This window comes from Pelobates fuscus, chromosome 7, assembly GCF_036172605.1.
Source record: "Pelobates fuscus isolate aPelFus1 chromosome 7, aPelFus1.pri, whole genome shotgun sequence".
Lineage (NCBI taxonomy): Eukaryota > Metazoa > Chordata > Amphibia > Anura > Pelobatidae > Pelobates > Pelobates fuscus.
This window is the reverse complement of record NC_086323.1, coordinates 54,698,247-54,716,143: the sequence shown is the minus strand read 5'-3', so window position 1 is coordinate 54,716,143 and position 17,897 is coordinate 54,698,247. Positions and strand designations below refer to the sequence as shown.

At 37.9% G+C, this 17,897-nt stretch overlaps 1 protein-coding gene across 1 annotated transcript in view; it reads left to right on the top strand.

Annotated features, from left to right (window-relative positions):
* Window positions 1-17,488, top strand: part of LOC134569139 (uncharacterized) — a 161,566-nt gene extending 144,078 nt beyond the window's left edge. Inside the window, exons 110-123 of the mRNA XM_063428046.1 lie at window positions 3,377-3,428; window positions 3,538-3,604; window positions 3,745-3,958; window positions 5,865-5,900; window positions 7,471-7,506; window positions 9,097-9,132; window positions 10,043-10,094; window positions 11,998-12,064; window positions 12,165-12,405; window positions 13,485-13,520; window positions 14,554-14,589; window positions 15,475-15,526; window positions 17,029-17,095; window positions 17,186-17,488. Coding sequence (XP_063284116.1) covers window positions 3,377-3,428; window positions 3,538-3,604; window positions 3,745-3,958; window positions 5,865-5,900; window positions 7,471-7,506; window positions 9,097-9,132; window positions 10,043-10,094; window positions 11,998-12,064; window positions 12,165-12,405; window positions 13,485-13,520; window positions 14,554-14,589; window positions 15,475-15,526; window positions 17,029-17,095; window positions 17,186-17,488 — 1,295 coding nt within the window. The remainder of the gene's footprint in view (window positions 1-3,376; window positions 3,429-3,537; window positions 3,605-3,744; window positions 3,959-5,864; window positions 5,901-7,470; window positions 7,507-9,096; window positions 9,133-10,042; window positions 10,095-11,997; window positions 12,065-12,164; window positions 12,406-13,484; window positions 13,521-14,553; window positions 14,590-15,474; window positions 15,527-17,028; window positions 17,096-17,185) is intronic.
* Window positions 17,489-17,897: the final 409 nt, after the last annotated feature.

Sequence of the window (17,897 nt, the reverse complement as noted above, 5' to 3'; positions counted from 1 at the left end):
TCGCATCAGGGTGGTCCGGTGATTCGGTAGTTTTAGATCGTATGCCGAACGGAGTGGTTCAATACAGTCTATGGGGAATAATTAGACGAATGCTTTAAATCCACATGAACGTTTCTGGGCTCACCTAACAAATAAACAGGGAATATGCTGGACAGCCAGAAAGTCTCTGCTACACTGTTGGTAAAAAAAATACATACTAAGGTCACAAATGCTCGATTTCTTGGCCACGTGGGGTTCTAGCCTGGATAAACTCCACTCCCTGCACCCCTGATAGGAAAATTGGTAGGCTACTACCAACTTATTTTTCTAATGTAAATATCCATTAAATTCTCACAGTTTCAGACCAAAAATTGGATCAGCACTCTGATATGCAGTTACGACGACTCTACCGCGTTATTGTTAATGCACTTATTTCACTAAATGTGATCACGCTTTTTCAGTGTTCTATCTACATTTATTCAGTTCAGCCTGGGCAATAGAGATAGGTGCCCTCGAAGGCACGGGGGTGATTATTTAGCATTTGACCAAGTCATAGAAATATGGTTTAGCTTGGATCCATATTACCATATATCCTTAGTCTATACTACTCTGAGCATCAGCTTTATATGTCTGTTCCCCCTTGGAAATTATTCTATTCCCATGGACTAATGCACAAGTGAAGCCCACATTGCTATCCTTACAAACCATATGCAGCTAATTCAGCACTAATAAACTTGCTGTCTGACATACAGACGTGTATGCTGACAACACATTGAGTTTGGTTATAGGAGCACACTTACACTAGATGAACCCTACGCAGAAATTGCAGATGGACAACTTTTTTCAGTACTGACAACTGTTTAACTGTCTAGCTAAGACGGTCTGAACCTGACTTTAAAATGAGTAGTGTTTTCACACCTTCTAGAGGCCATATTAAATAAATTGTGTCTATCTACCATATACCTGCAGAGACACACTATACGTTATGTACAGGAGCACTTTGAGCAATTTGTGTGTTTTCTAAATAGGTGTTTATTTTCAGTAACAATTTTTTATTTATTTATATTCTTTTATATATATTTTTCTACTTTTTCTAACCAATTTAGCCTGGATGCTTTATGGCACCTCACGAGATGTGACCTATCGTATTTTCACTCTATGACTAAAGTTTCCCTTAGAGGTACACTCTTTTTTAGTTCAGCCTGGTTACACCCCTCATGTTTTCAATCAGGCAGCAGGTCCTGCTACTTCCTGGTTTGGTTAGCTTATTTGCACTTAACTCAGACATCTTAACTTCAACACCTACACTCTGGGAGTTCTAAGATTTGTCATCACTAGTTCACAAAGAATCATATTAAAGAGATCAGATAGTGGGCATACAGTCAAGAATTAAAGATGGTGAAATGGGTTGCTAAAACTGGTACATTTAAACAATCAATGAGGAAGTAACTCTGAAATGCACATCTAAGCAATGGCCACGTTGTACACCATCACGGCTTTATGAACAGTACTTATGTAAGAAACACTTTAGCCATCCAGACCATGTAATCTCATTGAAGTTGTCTGGGTGCAATGTCCCTGTCCCCTTAACCCTGCAATGTAACAAATTGCAGATTTTGAGAAACTACAATGTTTACATTGCAGCGGTAAGTCTTCCCTACTGACAGCCACTAGAGGCGATTGCATTGTATTGACTTAGTAAAACTTAGTTACATGACGTGGAAGTGATATTGATTTAATGCTTTCCTATGGGAAGCTTTTTTTTTTTTTTTTTTTGCACCTGTGGGTGGTCCTGCCTACAAATAGGTACATGGACACTATAGTGTTAGGACTACATATTTATATTCCAAATAGATCACATGTTTCATTACTGGGGGCAAACACAAATCATTTTAAAGATGTACCCTCCATACTTCTCTTACATATGTTAGTATGGGATCTGGTCGCTATCATATGTGTTTTTTAATCCACAATATGACTAAATTCCTATTCCATAAGAAATTAAATTAAAATTTGTGGATTCCATGGTGTAAGAAGTCTACGAAGTAGAGTAGCTGCAACAATAAACATACCGGGGTAGATTCAGGGAGGGGGCACCAGGGCAAGCCCCCCCCCCCCAATCAGCCAATCAATTGGTGCAATACCATGCTTTCTAGTCAGCCCTTGATAGCGAAGGCGAGGAACGAGAAGTTGGTTTGTATTTCCAGGCCAAGTTCTACACTCTTTTTTCTGTATCATAGCATTGCCACGGATTACTACCGCAATGCTCTGATACATTTCCCAGCGCCAGCTGGAAAGAGCTGTCTGCACCCACCACGCAAGCTGCGTTTCCCACCTGACTACTTCTACTACTAATACACCTCCTCACTCCTCGCTTCAGCCTTTAACCCCCTGCTATTGCCACTAACCCTTTAATACTGCCCTTAACCCCCACTACAGCTTCTAATCCCCTCTGCATTAAGCCCCTTCTACAGCTCCTAACACCAACTACTGCTTATAACCACACATTATTGTCCGTTACATTGCTATCAGTTATGGTCAATCTCAACTCCTGAGTTCTTAAAGGTCGTGCTCATCTATCGCATAGGATTTTCCAAATATTGACGAATGATTGACTGTTTAGAAACTCCGGCTTCCCTGCATAATGGGATACTTGCACTGTGTGATAAAAATATTCTGTCTATACCTTGTGCCTATTATGATCCCTAGTGGCTTTCGATTCTCAAAAAATAGTAAAGCTAGCTTTGAATACCAGTAAATGTCCATGGGCATGGCCAGTGATATATTTTGCTTTTATGCTGCCCTAGGCATAACTAAACTTTGCAACACCCAATCTAAATGTGCCCCACCACTTCCTGCCAAAGCCATACCTCTTCTGTTTAAGACCTACCTCTTTCTCTACCTTTCTTTAGGCTCTGGCTTTTTGTCTTTGAACTCTACCTTTTTGCATCTCATACTTTTAAGCATACACTATTACTGACCCATAAACGCACTCATTGGCACGCACACTGTGTAACCAACACACACTTTCACTGACAGAATATACCCTCATTGATACGCATACACTTACTCACTGACAGACACATTGGCTAACTCACTGTTTAACCAACGAGCGGGCGTTTGAGGGGGCGGCATTTTTTGCCACCCCCCTGAATAGTCCTGCCCAAATGCCTTGTTTGCCTTGGGAAGAATACAGCACTGCGCAAGACTCTTAGTGATATATATATCTGCCAACCTAAAATCCAGAGAGATTGTAAGCTTGACTGAGCAGGGAAGTCTTTACCTCTAAACATCCTCTTTCTATAATTGCAAAGTGTTACAGAATATGTTGATGCTGTATAAATGCTTATAATAATTAAGTATGTTCACAACTTGGCCTCTTTTGTTTGATTTGTAGCTGAAGCCCAGTGTTCCTCAGATGCAACCTATTTGGATGCAAAAATTACAGAGTAAGTATGGAGACTCAGGTGTACTTGTAATTAAAAAAATATGGATCCTCATAAAAAAACTGTTTTTTAATAAAATAAAATGGACTAAATATGAATATTTTTTTTCTAGAGTATTCTGCCCTTCAGGATGTGAAAACCAAAAAGGAGTTGTTTGGGGAAGCGATATCTATACTGATGTATGTTTGATCTTCAAATACAAATCATCAATTTTTGTTAAGAAATTACTTTATTATAAACAAGCACATATTTATATTAACTTTTATAATTTTTTACAAACTAGTAATTTGTATGTTATTTTATTTATTTCTGTCATTAGGATTCTGCAATGTGTAGAGCTGCAATTCATGCAGGATTTCTAAATAATAGTGGAGGAAGAGTACTTGTAGTAACCGATTCAGGACCAGAATTGTATGAAGGTTCTATAAGGAATGGAATAAAATCATCGGCATATGAAGGATGGTCTGAATCATTCCGTTTCATATCAAGTCTAAGTGATGCTGACTCAGAACCATCAAACAATACAACTACAGGTTACTGTCTGATTTTTAGGGGGATTTAGATTGATACCTGACATTTCTTTATATTTGTATTTGACTTTTTAAATAAATAAAATAAAACATGATATCAAATCATGTATTAGGATAAATATGTGCATATTACAACTTAGAGGGAAACTGTAAGCACTACGACCATTTCATCTAGTTGAATTGGTTATAGTATCTGAAGATCCCTGATGTAGTCCCTCCTCTCAGCGTTAAATCATTTTCAAACAATGTAACACTAAATAACGGTCCCTGGCCACCCACACCTGGCCACTGCTGGAGGTTTGGCCATACCAATTTATGCCAACACTGGGAGCTTTGATAGGTTGAAAGCAATTTGCTGACACTATCAGCCAATAGTAGCCACCCGTTGTTGCTCAGGCTAATGCTTCCACATTAGCTCAAGCAGCAGAGGAGATTGGCTTTGTAATGGATCCCCTATACTCCGGCTGAGTATATCTGTTATGAATCTCCCGAGTCCCAAGCACAGTAGTGATTATAGCCCAAGTTCCCCAAACATCAGCCTAGACTTGATGAAGGCTAGAACAAATATGTTTAATCCAGGCTCAATGGCCCACTTATATACAATACAGAGACATAGTAAACATGCCCATGACAAGCCCAGAGGTGGTCCGCAGTTCATGAGTTTGTTCGGTTCCTGAACAGTACAAATAAATCCCATGAAGTCTTTTTACCAGCCTTTTCTGTGGCCCATAGTCAGTGGGCAGGAGGCTAGCCTCCACACTCCTCCAGGAGCCCATGGCGAATGTCCAGGCAAGGGGGCGTTAGTCACAGGCTTCTTGGTACTCTCGTTTTGTATTAATACAAATAACAGTTTAACTAATTAAACTCAAACAAAATGAAAGTAAGGACAAAGATTAACTAACAAATTATGGGAGTTTAGTCATGTATAGGAAGACCATGATCAACATGGAATAAGGCATTGAGCCCAAATGCGATAGAAATAAAGTACGTTATACAATTTAGGTATTGGAGAAGTGATGAATCAATAATAATTATCCTGATTTTAGTAGCAAAATCTAGAATTGTTTATGCACTAGCTGAGAACTGTATCTAGCATTTTAAAATTGCAACACCTGTGCTATTCTTCAATTGTGAACCTAACACACGCACAACCTATTCCTGCTTGCAGCCTGTTTTTGCATTTCAAATCGTAGCTTCGATGTTGTACCACTTAAGCATGTTTAAAATAAAAACTGTGCCAGCTAATCATTTACCCCGCATGTTACGTGTGGGAAAAGCCTGAGGAATGCTTCTGGGGCACCTCAGGCCTGCCTGTATCATTTTCGTGCACAACAAAAATAAAGAATAAAAAAAAATATATAGAATTGTCTATGTGAAAGTAGTCATAAAGACATGATAAAGAATCACAAATATTGTTTTAGGCGGTAGGTAAGAATACAAAAATGTAAACACAACTATCTAAGTTTAGGAAGTATTATGATAACATTTTAAATAAATAATAATGATAATAATAATAATAATAATAATAATAATAATAATAATAATTAGTTCAACTGTACAGGAGCAGATGTTTTTTGCTAACAGATGTATTTCTGGGTTTGATACCGAACTCTAATGCACCAGTTCTCTATTTGTGAAAACATTATATATTAAGCCAACAATATATTGAGTGACCAGTAATCTGCTCATAAATTCCTATTTAAAGGATCACTATAGTGTCAGGAAAACAAAGCGGTTATCCTGATACTATAGTGCCCTGAGGGTGCCCCCACCCTCAGGGTTCCCCTCCCGTGGCGCTGAAGGGGTTAAAACCCCTTTAGCAAAAAAAAAAAAAAAAACAAGATCACAGATATTATATAAGCGTTTGACATGTATTCAACTACTCACTTTTTTTCTCATATTGTTTTAGATACGGCACAAGAAACAGTCTCAAATCCAACTACAGGTGAGCTTGAATCAAATATCATATTTGAGAATTGCTAAAAAGATTTTTCAATAGTAGCTTGTTAAATCATTCTATAAACTTCAAGCATAAAGTTAGAAAGCAGTTTATATTTATTTTAATGGAAATAATAGAAAATACTGTAACTGTCCATAAATGTGGCATACAGCTTACGGAGAAATGTGTTTATTACATGAAAGTTCATACAATGCCATATGATGCTTGTGAAGTTAACATTATCTTTAAAAGTTATAGACGTCATGAAGGCAGAATCATCTTTCTCCAACTATCATTCTATTAGAAAACCACTTCATTGTTATGGCATTTTAAAATACACAGGCGCAAGCATGCTACTATGGTATAACAAGATAATAAATTAAAAGTACCATAAAATGTGAAACTTTGGAAAAAAAATAAAATAAGCATTGAAATGTAACTAAAATGGTTCACACGTGCACTAAAGGTCCAGCTGCAGTATCTTGGATGCATTTTATTCCTGACAAGGTCAATTCAGCCCGTTGTTATTTAAAAGGCGATAAAATAAATGTCATTAAAATCTGCAAATTCTAAATTTACCGTCCCAGATTAAATGTGTTGGAACTATCAGATGAAGTAGCAGTAAATCATATAAAAGATTGTTTTTTGAATGTATGCTTACATTTATCTTAAAGGACTACTAAATACACACAAACTACCTCATCTCAATCAGTTTTGTAGAAACTGAATTTATTCCATTGCAGGTTTAAACACACATCTAGTGACTGTCTTCTAGTTTGAGAGTCACTTCCTGAACAACAAGTGAGTGGAACTCGGTTGTGTGATGTTCGATGTACAAAAGGACGTTGAATATAATTAAATGCAACTCATAGGAAATAATTGGGAAATCATTGGGGACACATCTCGTCCACAATGATCCTCTATGAGAAGCATTGGATTGGACAATACGTGAGAAAGCAATGCTTCCATAATGATGTCGTGGGACTATGATCAGGCAGCATAACTGAGGAACTATTGAGGACAAAGACTAACTAACACATCATGGAAATTTAGTCATGTATAGGAAGTCAATGATCAACATGGAGTAAGGCATTGAGCCCAAATGTGATAGATATAAAGTAAATTTTAAACTGTATGCATTGGACAAGTGGGGAATCAATAACAATTATCCTGATTTTAGTTTCAAAATCTAGAATTATTTATGTGAAAATGTATGTTTGATACAGAATCAAAATTATATTTTTTTGGGGTGTGGGGATTGAATACTAAAAAATAATATGTGTAGCATACCATAACTATATTACCTTAAGTAGCATTATGATAAAATCTCCAATAAATAATAATAATCATTTAAACTGTACAGGAGCAGATTTTTTTGCCAATATGTGTATTTCTGAGTTTCACACTGAACTGCAATGCACTAGTTCTCTATTTGTGAAATAGATTATATATGAAGCCAATAATAGGAGTGACCAGAAATCTAAGCACAAATTCATATTTAACTAAAGAACAAGATCATAGATAGTACATAAGCATCTGACATGAATTAATGATCATTCAACTACACTCGTTGCAGATGCAGCTCAAGAAACAATCTCAAATCCACCTACAGGTGAGTTTGAATTAAATATCATATTTAAAAAAAATAGCTGAAAAAAATGTTCAGTAGGTGGTTGATATAGCATTTATATAAACATCAAGCATAAAGAATATAAATCAGTTTATATTTGTTTTAATGGGAATTAATTGTACTGTAACTTTACATAAATGTAGAAATGCGTTTATTGCATGAAAGTGTATACAAAGACATATGATGCTTGTTAAGTGAACATTACCTTTTAAAGTTATAGAGACATTACAAAAGCAGAATCATCTTTTTCCAGCTATCATTCTATAAGAAAACCATATCCATGTTATGGTACTTTAAATTACACATGCACAAGCTACTACAGCTTAACAAGACAAATAAAATGAAAAGTATTATAAAATGTGAAACTTTTGACCCGTTCTAGGTTAAATATGTTGATACTATCAGATCAAGTAGCAATAATTCATACAAAAGATTGGATTTAGAATTCATTCTTGGAGACGCACTTACTGAGAAACAACTGAGTGAAACTCGGTTGTGTGATGTCCGACGTCCAAAAGGTTGAATATCATTAAATGCAATTCGTAGGAATGCATTGGGAAATCAGTGGGGACACATCTCATCCACAATGATCTTCTACGAGAAGCATTGGATTAGACAATGGGTGAGAAAGGAATGCCTGCATAAGGATGTTGCGGGACTTAAATCGGGCACTGAGGGAGTGAGGGACTATCAAGGACAAACACTAGGGGAGTATCAAGGTCAAAGACTAACACATCATGGGAATGAGTCATGTATAGGAATATGATCAACATAGAGTAAGTCATTTAGGCCATATGCGATAGAAATAAAGTACATTTGACCTTTTAAGTATTGGAGAAGTGATGAATCAATAACAATTATCCTGATTTTAGTAGAAAAATCTTGAATTATTTATTTGAAAGTAGTCATAAAGACATGATACAGATCACAATTATTTTTGGGGGGCAGTGGGGATTGAATACTAAAAAAAAAAAATTTACAGTAGAACACAACCATCTTAGTTTAAGAAGAATTCTGATTCATTTTTAAATAAAATAATAATAATAATAATAATTTCACAGGAGCAGATTTATTTTGCCAACAGATGTATTTCTGAGTTTCACACTAAACTGAAATGCACCAGTTCTCTATTTGTGAAATTATTATATATGATGCCAACAATAGGTTGAGCGACCAGTAATCGGTTATCCTGACACTATAGTGCCCGGAGGGTGCCCCGCCGACGTCCGCTCCCCCGTCCGACGTCAGTGGAGTTGAATGCGCATGCTTTCCTATGGACGCTCTATGCGATGGAGGCGAAATGTGCCTCCAGCGTTACAGATGCGCCTCTAGTGGCTGTCCGGAAGACAGCCACTAGAGACTGGAATAACCCCAAAAGTAAACATAGCAGTTTCTCTGAAGGGTTAAAACCTGAGGGACCTGGCACCCAGACCACTTCATTGAGCTGAAGTGGACTGGGTGACTATAGTGTCCCTTTAACTAAAGAACAAGATTACAGATATTACATGAATGTCTGACATGTGTTTATGATCATTGAACTACACACATTCTTTCTTTTTCATATTGGTTTAGAAACGGCGGAAGAAGCAATGTCAAACCCACCTACAGGTGAATTTGAATTAAATATATTTGACGGTAGCTTAAAAATTGTTCAATAGTAGGTTTTTGTAGCATTATATAAAAATCAGGCATAAACCATAGGAAACAGTTTATATTTATTTAAATGGGAACTAATTATACTGTAACTTTACTTAAATATTGCATGAACGTGTTTACAAGGAAATATGATGCTTGTTAAGTGAACACTATCTTTTAAAGTTATAGAAACGTTATGAAGGCAGAATCATCTTTCTCCAACTACAAAAGCTTAACAAGACAATGAAATTAAAAGTATCATAAAATGTGAAATTTAGAAAATAAAAAAAAAATTAGCATTGAGATGTAACTAAAATGGTTTGCATATGTGCAAAAGAGTGCCAATTGCAATGTCTAAGATTGATAGGTTTAATTCCTGACAAGATCAGTTCAGCCCTTTGTGATTCCAGGGACGATAAAATAAATGCCAGTAATAATTGCAAATTTGTAAATGTACCGTTCCAGGTTCATTGTCTTGATACTATTAGATCAAATAGCAGTTCATCATATAAAAGATTGGTTTTACAATTAATTTATATATTTTGTATCTTCATTTGCAATGTTTACCTTGTCTGATCTGTTTTCTTATACAATATGCTAAATCTTTAATATAAATTAAAAAGAAAACTTAGTATCTCATGAAAAAGGTTAGCATAAGTTATAGGTAATTTTTAATATTTTATTCAATGGTGTAAATTCCACTGAATTGACTGTCCCCCTTTAAACAATTGGGTAGAAATGTTTATTTTTATTGTGCCTTGCATTTATAGTTTTGAAATAAAAGTTTTGTTCCTTCCAAAACTGTGCATTTTATTTTATGCCAAACCGAATATTTTCCCATCATTATCCTCTGAGAATAAATTGTTTTATTTTATTTTTATAGTCTATGCCCATTGTGCATGGTCAGCAAAGAATCTACCTGCACTAATTACAAGGTAAGTACAGTTATCCAGAAATAGTGTTCTGCCCAGGGCCGGCATGACCTCTAGGCAAATTAGGCAGTCGCCCAGGGCGCATCGGCACGGGGGGGCGCATTGTCCTGGTGACCAGGTGGTGGGGAGCGGACTGCACTACATGTAGTGTGGCCAAACCGTGGATCGCAGGTAGCAGATCATCTGTATCCTCTACCTGGTCTGACAGGAAGTGAGAGCACCAAAGAGCATCCAGTCAGACCAGGTAGAGAAAACAGTAGACCTTTCACAGCGGTCCGCAGAGGTGAACTGGCACAGGGAGAAGAGACCACAAGGGGGAGAAGAGGCACACACAGATCTGGTGGGTGGCATGTGGCACACAGAGGACTGGTGGGGGGAAGAGGCACACAGAGGGCTGTGGGGGGTGGGAGGTACACTGAGGGCTGAGGGGGGGGGAATATAGAGGGCTGGAGGGAAGAGGCACACAAAGGGCTGAGGGGGGAAGAGTTGCACAGGAGGCTGGGTGGGGAAGAGGTGCACAGGGGGCTTGGTGGGGAAGAGGCACACAGAGTGGGGTGAAGAGACGCACAGAAGGGCTTGGGGACAAAGAGATGCACAGAGTGGCTGGAGGGGACAAAGTGACACACAGAGAGGCTGGGAGGACAAAGAGATATACAGAGAGCTGGGGGGGCAAAGGGACACACATTGTGAAAGGGGGGCAAAGAGACACACAGGGGGACTGAGGGGACAAAGAGACACATAGAGGGGCTTGGAGGAACATAGAGACACAGAGGGACTGAGGGGACAAATAGACACACAGAAGGGCTGGGAGGGACAAAGACATACAGAAGGCTGCTGTTACAAAGATACACACAGAGGGGCTAGGGGACAAAGAGACACACAGATGGGGCTTGGGGAACAGAGGGTTGGGGGAACAAAGAGATACACAGAGGAGTTTTTTGGGGGGAGCCACACAAAAGGGTTGGAGGGGAGAAAGACACACAATGCAACTGGAGGAGAAAGAGACACAAAAAGTAGTTTGGAGGGGAAAGAGACACACAAAGGGGCTGGGGAAGACATACATAGAGGGTCTGTAAAGCAGAAAAAAATCCACAAAGAAATTAGGGGGGGGTCACACACATAAGGGCTGTGAGAAGAAAGAAACACACAAAGTTGGCAATTTTTGGGGCATGGGAAGCGTGCAAGCTGTTCTTGCCTAGGGTGCAAAATAGTCTTGCACCGACCCTGGCTGTGCCTGATGAAACAGTATCTCCTGTTCAGCCATCTCCACTGAAAATCTAGCACAATGTTGGGGATCTAATGCACTATAGACAAAAAATAGTGAAATGGTGCTTGGACAGTGTGTGCAATTCTACGACACCGGTGAGGTTAACCACCACAACCCTCAAAACACACAAACCAAATACAACAAAATAAGATGTGGGCACAAATGATGAAACATCAGTAATGTGCATGATACTTATTTATTACAGGATCTTCTTCAAAAGAAAAAATACAGAGTATCAATTATACAGTTAAAGAAATGATAAAAAAAAAAACAGAATATGCATACACGTACAGGTTGTATTTTTCTATCCAGAACCATTCACATGATCAGGCTCTATAGAACCCACGTGTGGGTGCCCCACGCATGTGACTAACATAAGGGTATACCTCCAAGCTCCAGAATGTATTTTTTTATCCACTATTTCTGGAGTTGTAGTTATATCCTTAATTAAGTTAGATATCAAGACAAGTTAAAAGAATTAGATGATTGTTGTAGAGACTGCTCCTAAAATATATTTTCATTGACATGGATGTCTGAAAAATGTATCCAGATGCTCCAGGAATAATTGTGAATTTGTGTTTCTCAACAGCAAGAACTAGTGAAAGATATCAGATCATTTGTATTTTCTTTTTCATATAGGGTACGATGTCCCAGTGAATGTCTAAATAAGGATGGTGAAGTGTGGGGATCTAATCCCTTTACAGATGTAAGAATCACATTCTGATCTAAATGTGTTTAAGTCTCTCACTGTCACAATGCATATATCAAAATTATACATTTTAAACAAACACAATTTTCCCTAACAGTCTACAGCCATTTGCCGAGCTGGTATTCATGTAGGAATGTTCGAAAATGATAAGGGCGGAGAGTTTATTGTGGTGAAGAAGCCAGGAGAAAATAGCTATCAAGAATCCAATAGAAATGGAGTCCAGTCCAAGAGCCACGGAGCCTGGCCTGGGTCATTCATACTGGTCTCACTTGCTGACTTCCAGCTTAACGGATACATGAAATACATAAGCTACAATTTCAACTTTAACCAAGGTGGAGGTAATAGTGTTTTCCTTATGCTTCTATCAGAAATTATTTCACTACAATCTGTGCTGAACTAATGACCCAAACTGATATTGGATTTAGCACCAGAACCAGAAGAAGGAATGTCTAACTCCTTAATTATTAGTGTTAATATTTCTTATTTAGATAACACCAACATATTTTGAAGCACTGTTTAATTTAGGGGAAATAGGCAAACATACTGCAGACAAATCAATACATCAGTGGAGGACCCTGTACAGTAATGAATGAACATTCAAGGACACTGCTCTTGACCCCTGTGTCTAAGCATCCCTCCCTCTTACCATACTCTACCGCTACTTTTTGTAGGTCAAACATTAAGGCTTTAATCCTAGGAACGGCCTGTATATAGTAATGAAGTTCTCATATTGAAATAATTGTTGACCTCCAGGTGGCATTTTTAGTTGACCATGTTCCTTAAAATATACTCATAAGCGGGATATTTGTTTATAAATTTGTTACCTACCGAATGTGATCATTTTTTCCTTTATGCACATATTTCAGACTGAAAAAATGTCATGATAGGGTAAACTACACATATTTTAAAGAAGCCTTCAAATCACCATAAGCGCTACAGGCCACTATACTGTTTATGGTGCCAATAGACTGTGGGCACTGTCTCCAATTTCTGTGTCCAAATTTGGACAGCATTGATTAGCTGACACTACCAGCGAATCAGTCCTGTCCAATTTTGGATGTAATTGTGCATATGTAATACAGTAAGTAGTCATATAGAATGCAATTTTGACATTTCTGATGTTGGAAAACGCCATGACTTGGGAGAGGTCACAAAAACGTTGTTGTTTTTTTTTTTTTTAAGATGGCTGTATCTGTCTGAATTTTGCAAATTCAGTAGAACTGTCTATACAGTGAATAGATTCTAGATTACTGTTACCTAACAAAGGAGACACTTTTTATCTGCATCTTTGTTAGATTGCCTACTGTAGTTCTATATATGTTATAAAGAACAAGATAGATAGTACATAAGCATCTGACATGAATTAATGATCATTCAAGTACTACACACTTTTTTTCTTTTTTTCATATTGTTTTAGAAACGGCACAAGAAACAATCTCAAATCCACCTACAGGTGAGTTTGAATTAAATAATATATTTGAGAATAGCTTAAAAAATGTTCAGTAGATGATTGATATAGCATTTATATGCACATCAATATAAAGCAGTTTATATTTGTTTTGATGGGAATTAATATTACTGTAACTTTACATAAATGTGGCAAACAGCTTATGGAGAAATGTGTTTATTGCATGAAAGTGTATACAAGGACATATGATGCTTGTTAAGTAAACATTAACTTTTAAAGTTATAGAGATGTTACAAAAGCAGAATCATCTTTTTCCAACTACCATGTTATAATTAAACTATATCCATGTAATGGCCCTTTAAACTATACATGCACAAGCTACTACAGCTTAACAAGACAAATAAAATTAAAAGTATCATAAAATGTGAAACTTTTAACCCGTTCCAGGTTAAATATGTTGATACTATCAGATCAAGTAGCAATAATTCATACAAAAGAATGGCTTTAGAATTCATTCTTGGAGAGGCACTTACTGAGCAACAACTGAGTGAAACAACTGAGCCCCCACCCTCAGGGTCCCCCTCCGGTGGCGCTGAAGGGTTTAAAACCCCTTCAGCAGCTTACCTTATTCCAGCGCAGGGCTCCCCCGCCGACGTCAGCTCCACCGTCCGACTTCAGTGGAGTTGAATGCGCATGCGCGGCAAGTGCCGCGCACGCATTCAAAGTGTCAATAGGAAAGCATTTCTCAATGCTTTCCTATGGACGCTCTGCGCGATGGAGGCGAAATGTGCCTCCAGCGTCGCAGATGCGCCTCTAGTGGCTGTCCAGAAGACAGCCACTAGAGGCTGGATTAACCCCAAAACTAAACATAGCAGTTTCTCTGAAACTGCTATGTTTACATCTGAAGGGTTAAAACCTGAGGGACCTGGCACCCAGACCACTTCATTGAGCTGAAGTGGTCTGGGTGACTATAGTGTCCCTTTAACTAAATAACAAGATCGCAGATATTACATGAATGTCTGACATGTGTTTATGATCATTCAACTACACACTTTCTTTTTTTTTCATATTGGTTTAGATACGGCGGAAGAAGCAATGTCAAACCCACCTACAGGTGAATTTGAATTAAATATCATATTTGACGGTAGCTTAAAAAATGTTCAATAGTAGGTTGTTGTAGCCTTATATAAAAATCAGGCATAAACCATAGGAAACAGTTTATATTTATTTAAATGGGAACTAATTATTTTGTAACTTTACTTAAATATTGCATGAACGTTTTTACAAGGAAATATGATGCTTGTTAAGTGAACACTATATTTTAAAGTTATAAAAACGTTATGAAGGCAGAATCATCTTTCTCCAACTACTAAAGCTTATCAAGACAATGAAAATTAAAGAAGCATAAAATGTGAAATTTAGAAAATAAAAAAAAAATAGCATTGAGATGTAACTAAAATGGTTTGCATATGTGCAAAAGAGTGCCAATTGCAATGTCTAAGATTGATAGGTTTAATTCCTGACAAGATCAGTTCAGCCCTTTTTGATTCCATGGACGATAAAATAAATGCCAGTAATAATTGCAAATTTGTAAATGTACCGTTCCAGGTTAATTGTCTCGATACTATTAGATCAAACAGCAGTTAATCATATAAAAGATTGGTTTTACAATTAGTTTATATATTTTTTATCTTCATTTGCAATGTTTACAATTTGCTAAATCTTTAATATAAATTAAAAAGAAAACTTAGTATCTCATGAAAAAGTTTAGCATAAGTTATAGGTGATTTTTAATATTTTATTCAATGGTGTAAATTCCACTGAAGTGACTGTTCCCCTTTAAACAATTGGGTAGAAATGTTCATTTTTATTGTGCCTTGCATTTATAGTTTTGAAATAAAAGTTTTGTTCCCGCAAACTGTGCATTTTATTTCAGGCAAACCGAATATTTTCCCATCATTACCCACTGAGAATAAATAGTTTTATTTTATTTTTACAGTTTATGCCCATTGTGCATGGTCAGCAAAGAATCTACCTGCACTAATTACAAGGTAAGTACAGTTATCCAGAAATAGTGTTCTGCCCAGGGCCGGCGTGACCTCTAGGCAAATTAGGCAGTCGCCTATGGCGGTGCACAGGGGGCTTGGTGGGGTAGAGGCACACAGACGGTTGGGGTGAAGAGGCGCATAGAATGGCTTGGGGGACAAAGAGATGAACAGAGGGTCTGGAGGGGACAAAGTGACACACACAGAGGCTGGGGGGACAAATAGACATACAGAGAGATGGGGGGGGGGTCAGAGAGAAAAACAGATGAACTGAGGGGACAAAGAGACACATAGAGGGGCTTGGAGGAACATAGACACACAGAGGGACTGAGGGGACAAAGAGACACCCAGAAGGGCTGGGAGGAACAAAGACATGCAGAGGGCTGGTGTTACAAAGATACACACAGAGGGAAGTGGGACAAAGAGACACACAGAGAGGCTGAGAGGACAAAGAGACACACAGAGTGGCTTGGGGAACAGAGGGTTGGGGGGGGACAAAGAGATACACAGATGAGTTTTGGGGGCAAAGAGCCACACAAAGTGGCTGGAGGGGAGAAAGACACACAATGCAAGGAGGAGAAAAAGACACAAAAAGTGGTTTGGATTGGAAAGAGACACACAAAGGGGCTGGGGGAAGACATACATAGAGGGGCTGTAAAACGGAAAAAAACACACAAATAAATTGGGGGGGAGAATGACACACATAGTGGCTGGGAGAAGAAAGAGACACACAAAGTTGGCATTTTTTTTTGGGTGGGAAGCGTGCAAGCTGTTCTTGCCTAGGGTGCAAAATAGTCTTGTACCGGCTCTTGCTGTGCCTGCTGAAACAATATCTCCTGTTCAGGAACCTCTTATCTGAAATTCTAGCAGAAGGTTGGGGATCTAATGCACTAAAGACAAAAATAATGTGAAATGGTGCTTAGACAGTGTGTGAACCACTGTGCAATTCTATGACACCAGTGAGGTTAACCACCACAACCCTCAAAACACACAAACCAAATACAACAAAATAAGATGTGGGCACAAATGATGAAACATCAGTAATGTACGTGATACTCATATATCACAGGATCTTCTTCAAAAGAAAAAATACAGAGTATCAATTATACAGTTAAAGAAATGATTAAAAAAAAAACAGAATATGCATACACGTACAGGTTGTATTTTTCTTATCCAGAACCATTCACATGATCAGGCTCTATAGAACACACGTGTGGGTGCCCCACGCGTGTGGCTAACATAAGGGTATTACCTCCAAGCTCCAGAATTTTTTTTTTTTTCATCCACTATTTCTGGAGTTGGAATTATATCCTTATTTAAGTTAGATATCAAGACAAGTTAAAAGAATTAGATGATTGTTGTAGAGACTGCTCCTAAAATATATTTTCATTGACATGGATGTCTGAAAAATATATCCAGATGCTCCAGGAATAATTATGAATTTTTGTTTCTCAACAGCAAGAACTAGTGAAAGATATCAGATCATTTGTATTTTCTTTTTCATATAGGGTACGATGTCCCAGTGAATGTCTAAATAAGGATGGTGAAGTGTGGGGATCTAATCCCTTTACAGATGTAAGAATCACATTCTGATCTAAATTTCTCACTGTCACAAAGCACATATCAAAATTATACATTTTAAACAAACACAATTTTCCCCAACAGTCTACAGCCATTTGCCGAGCTGGTATTCACGCTGGAATGTTCGAAAATGATAAGGGCGGAGAGTTTATTGTGGTGAAGAAGCCAGGAGAAAATAGCTATCAAGAATCCAATAGAAATGGGGTCCAGTCCAAGAGCCACGGAGCCTGGCCTGGGTCATTTATACTGGTCTCACTTGCTGACTTCCAGCTTAACGGATACATGAAATACATAGGCTACAATTTCAACTTCAACCAAGGTGGAGGTGATAGTGTTTTCCCTATGCTTGTATCAGAAATTATTTCACTACAATCTGTGCTGAACTAATGACCCAAACTGATATTGGATTTAGCACCAGAACCAGAAGACGGAATGTCTAACTCCTTAATTATTAGTGTTAATATTTCTTATTTAGATAACACCAACATATTTAGAAGCACTGTTTAATTTAGGGATAATAGGCAAACATACTGCAGACATATCAATACATCAGTGGAGGACCCTGGCATTACATTTAAAATCTAGCTTTAACAGGATTTTTATTCAAAATTCTGACAAGACAGCCCAGGAGCTTACAATCCCTGCACACATCCCTAGAGAAGCAAGATAGCTAAATGAAAAAAATGTTTAAAATAAAGGGCGGTCGATGTAATTAATGCTGCATGTCAGTTAGCTGTCTAGCATGGTAGGAGGACAGCTTAACCAAGAACCCTGACGCTCGCGTTTTGCCCGACCT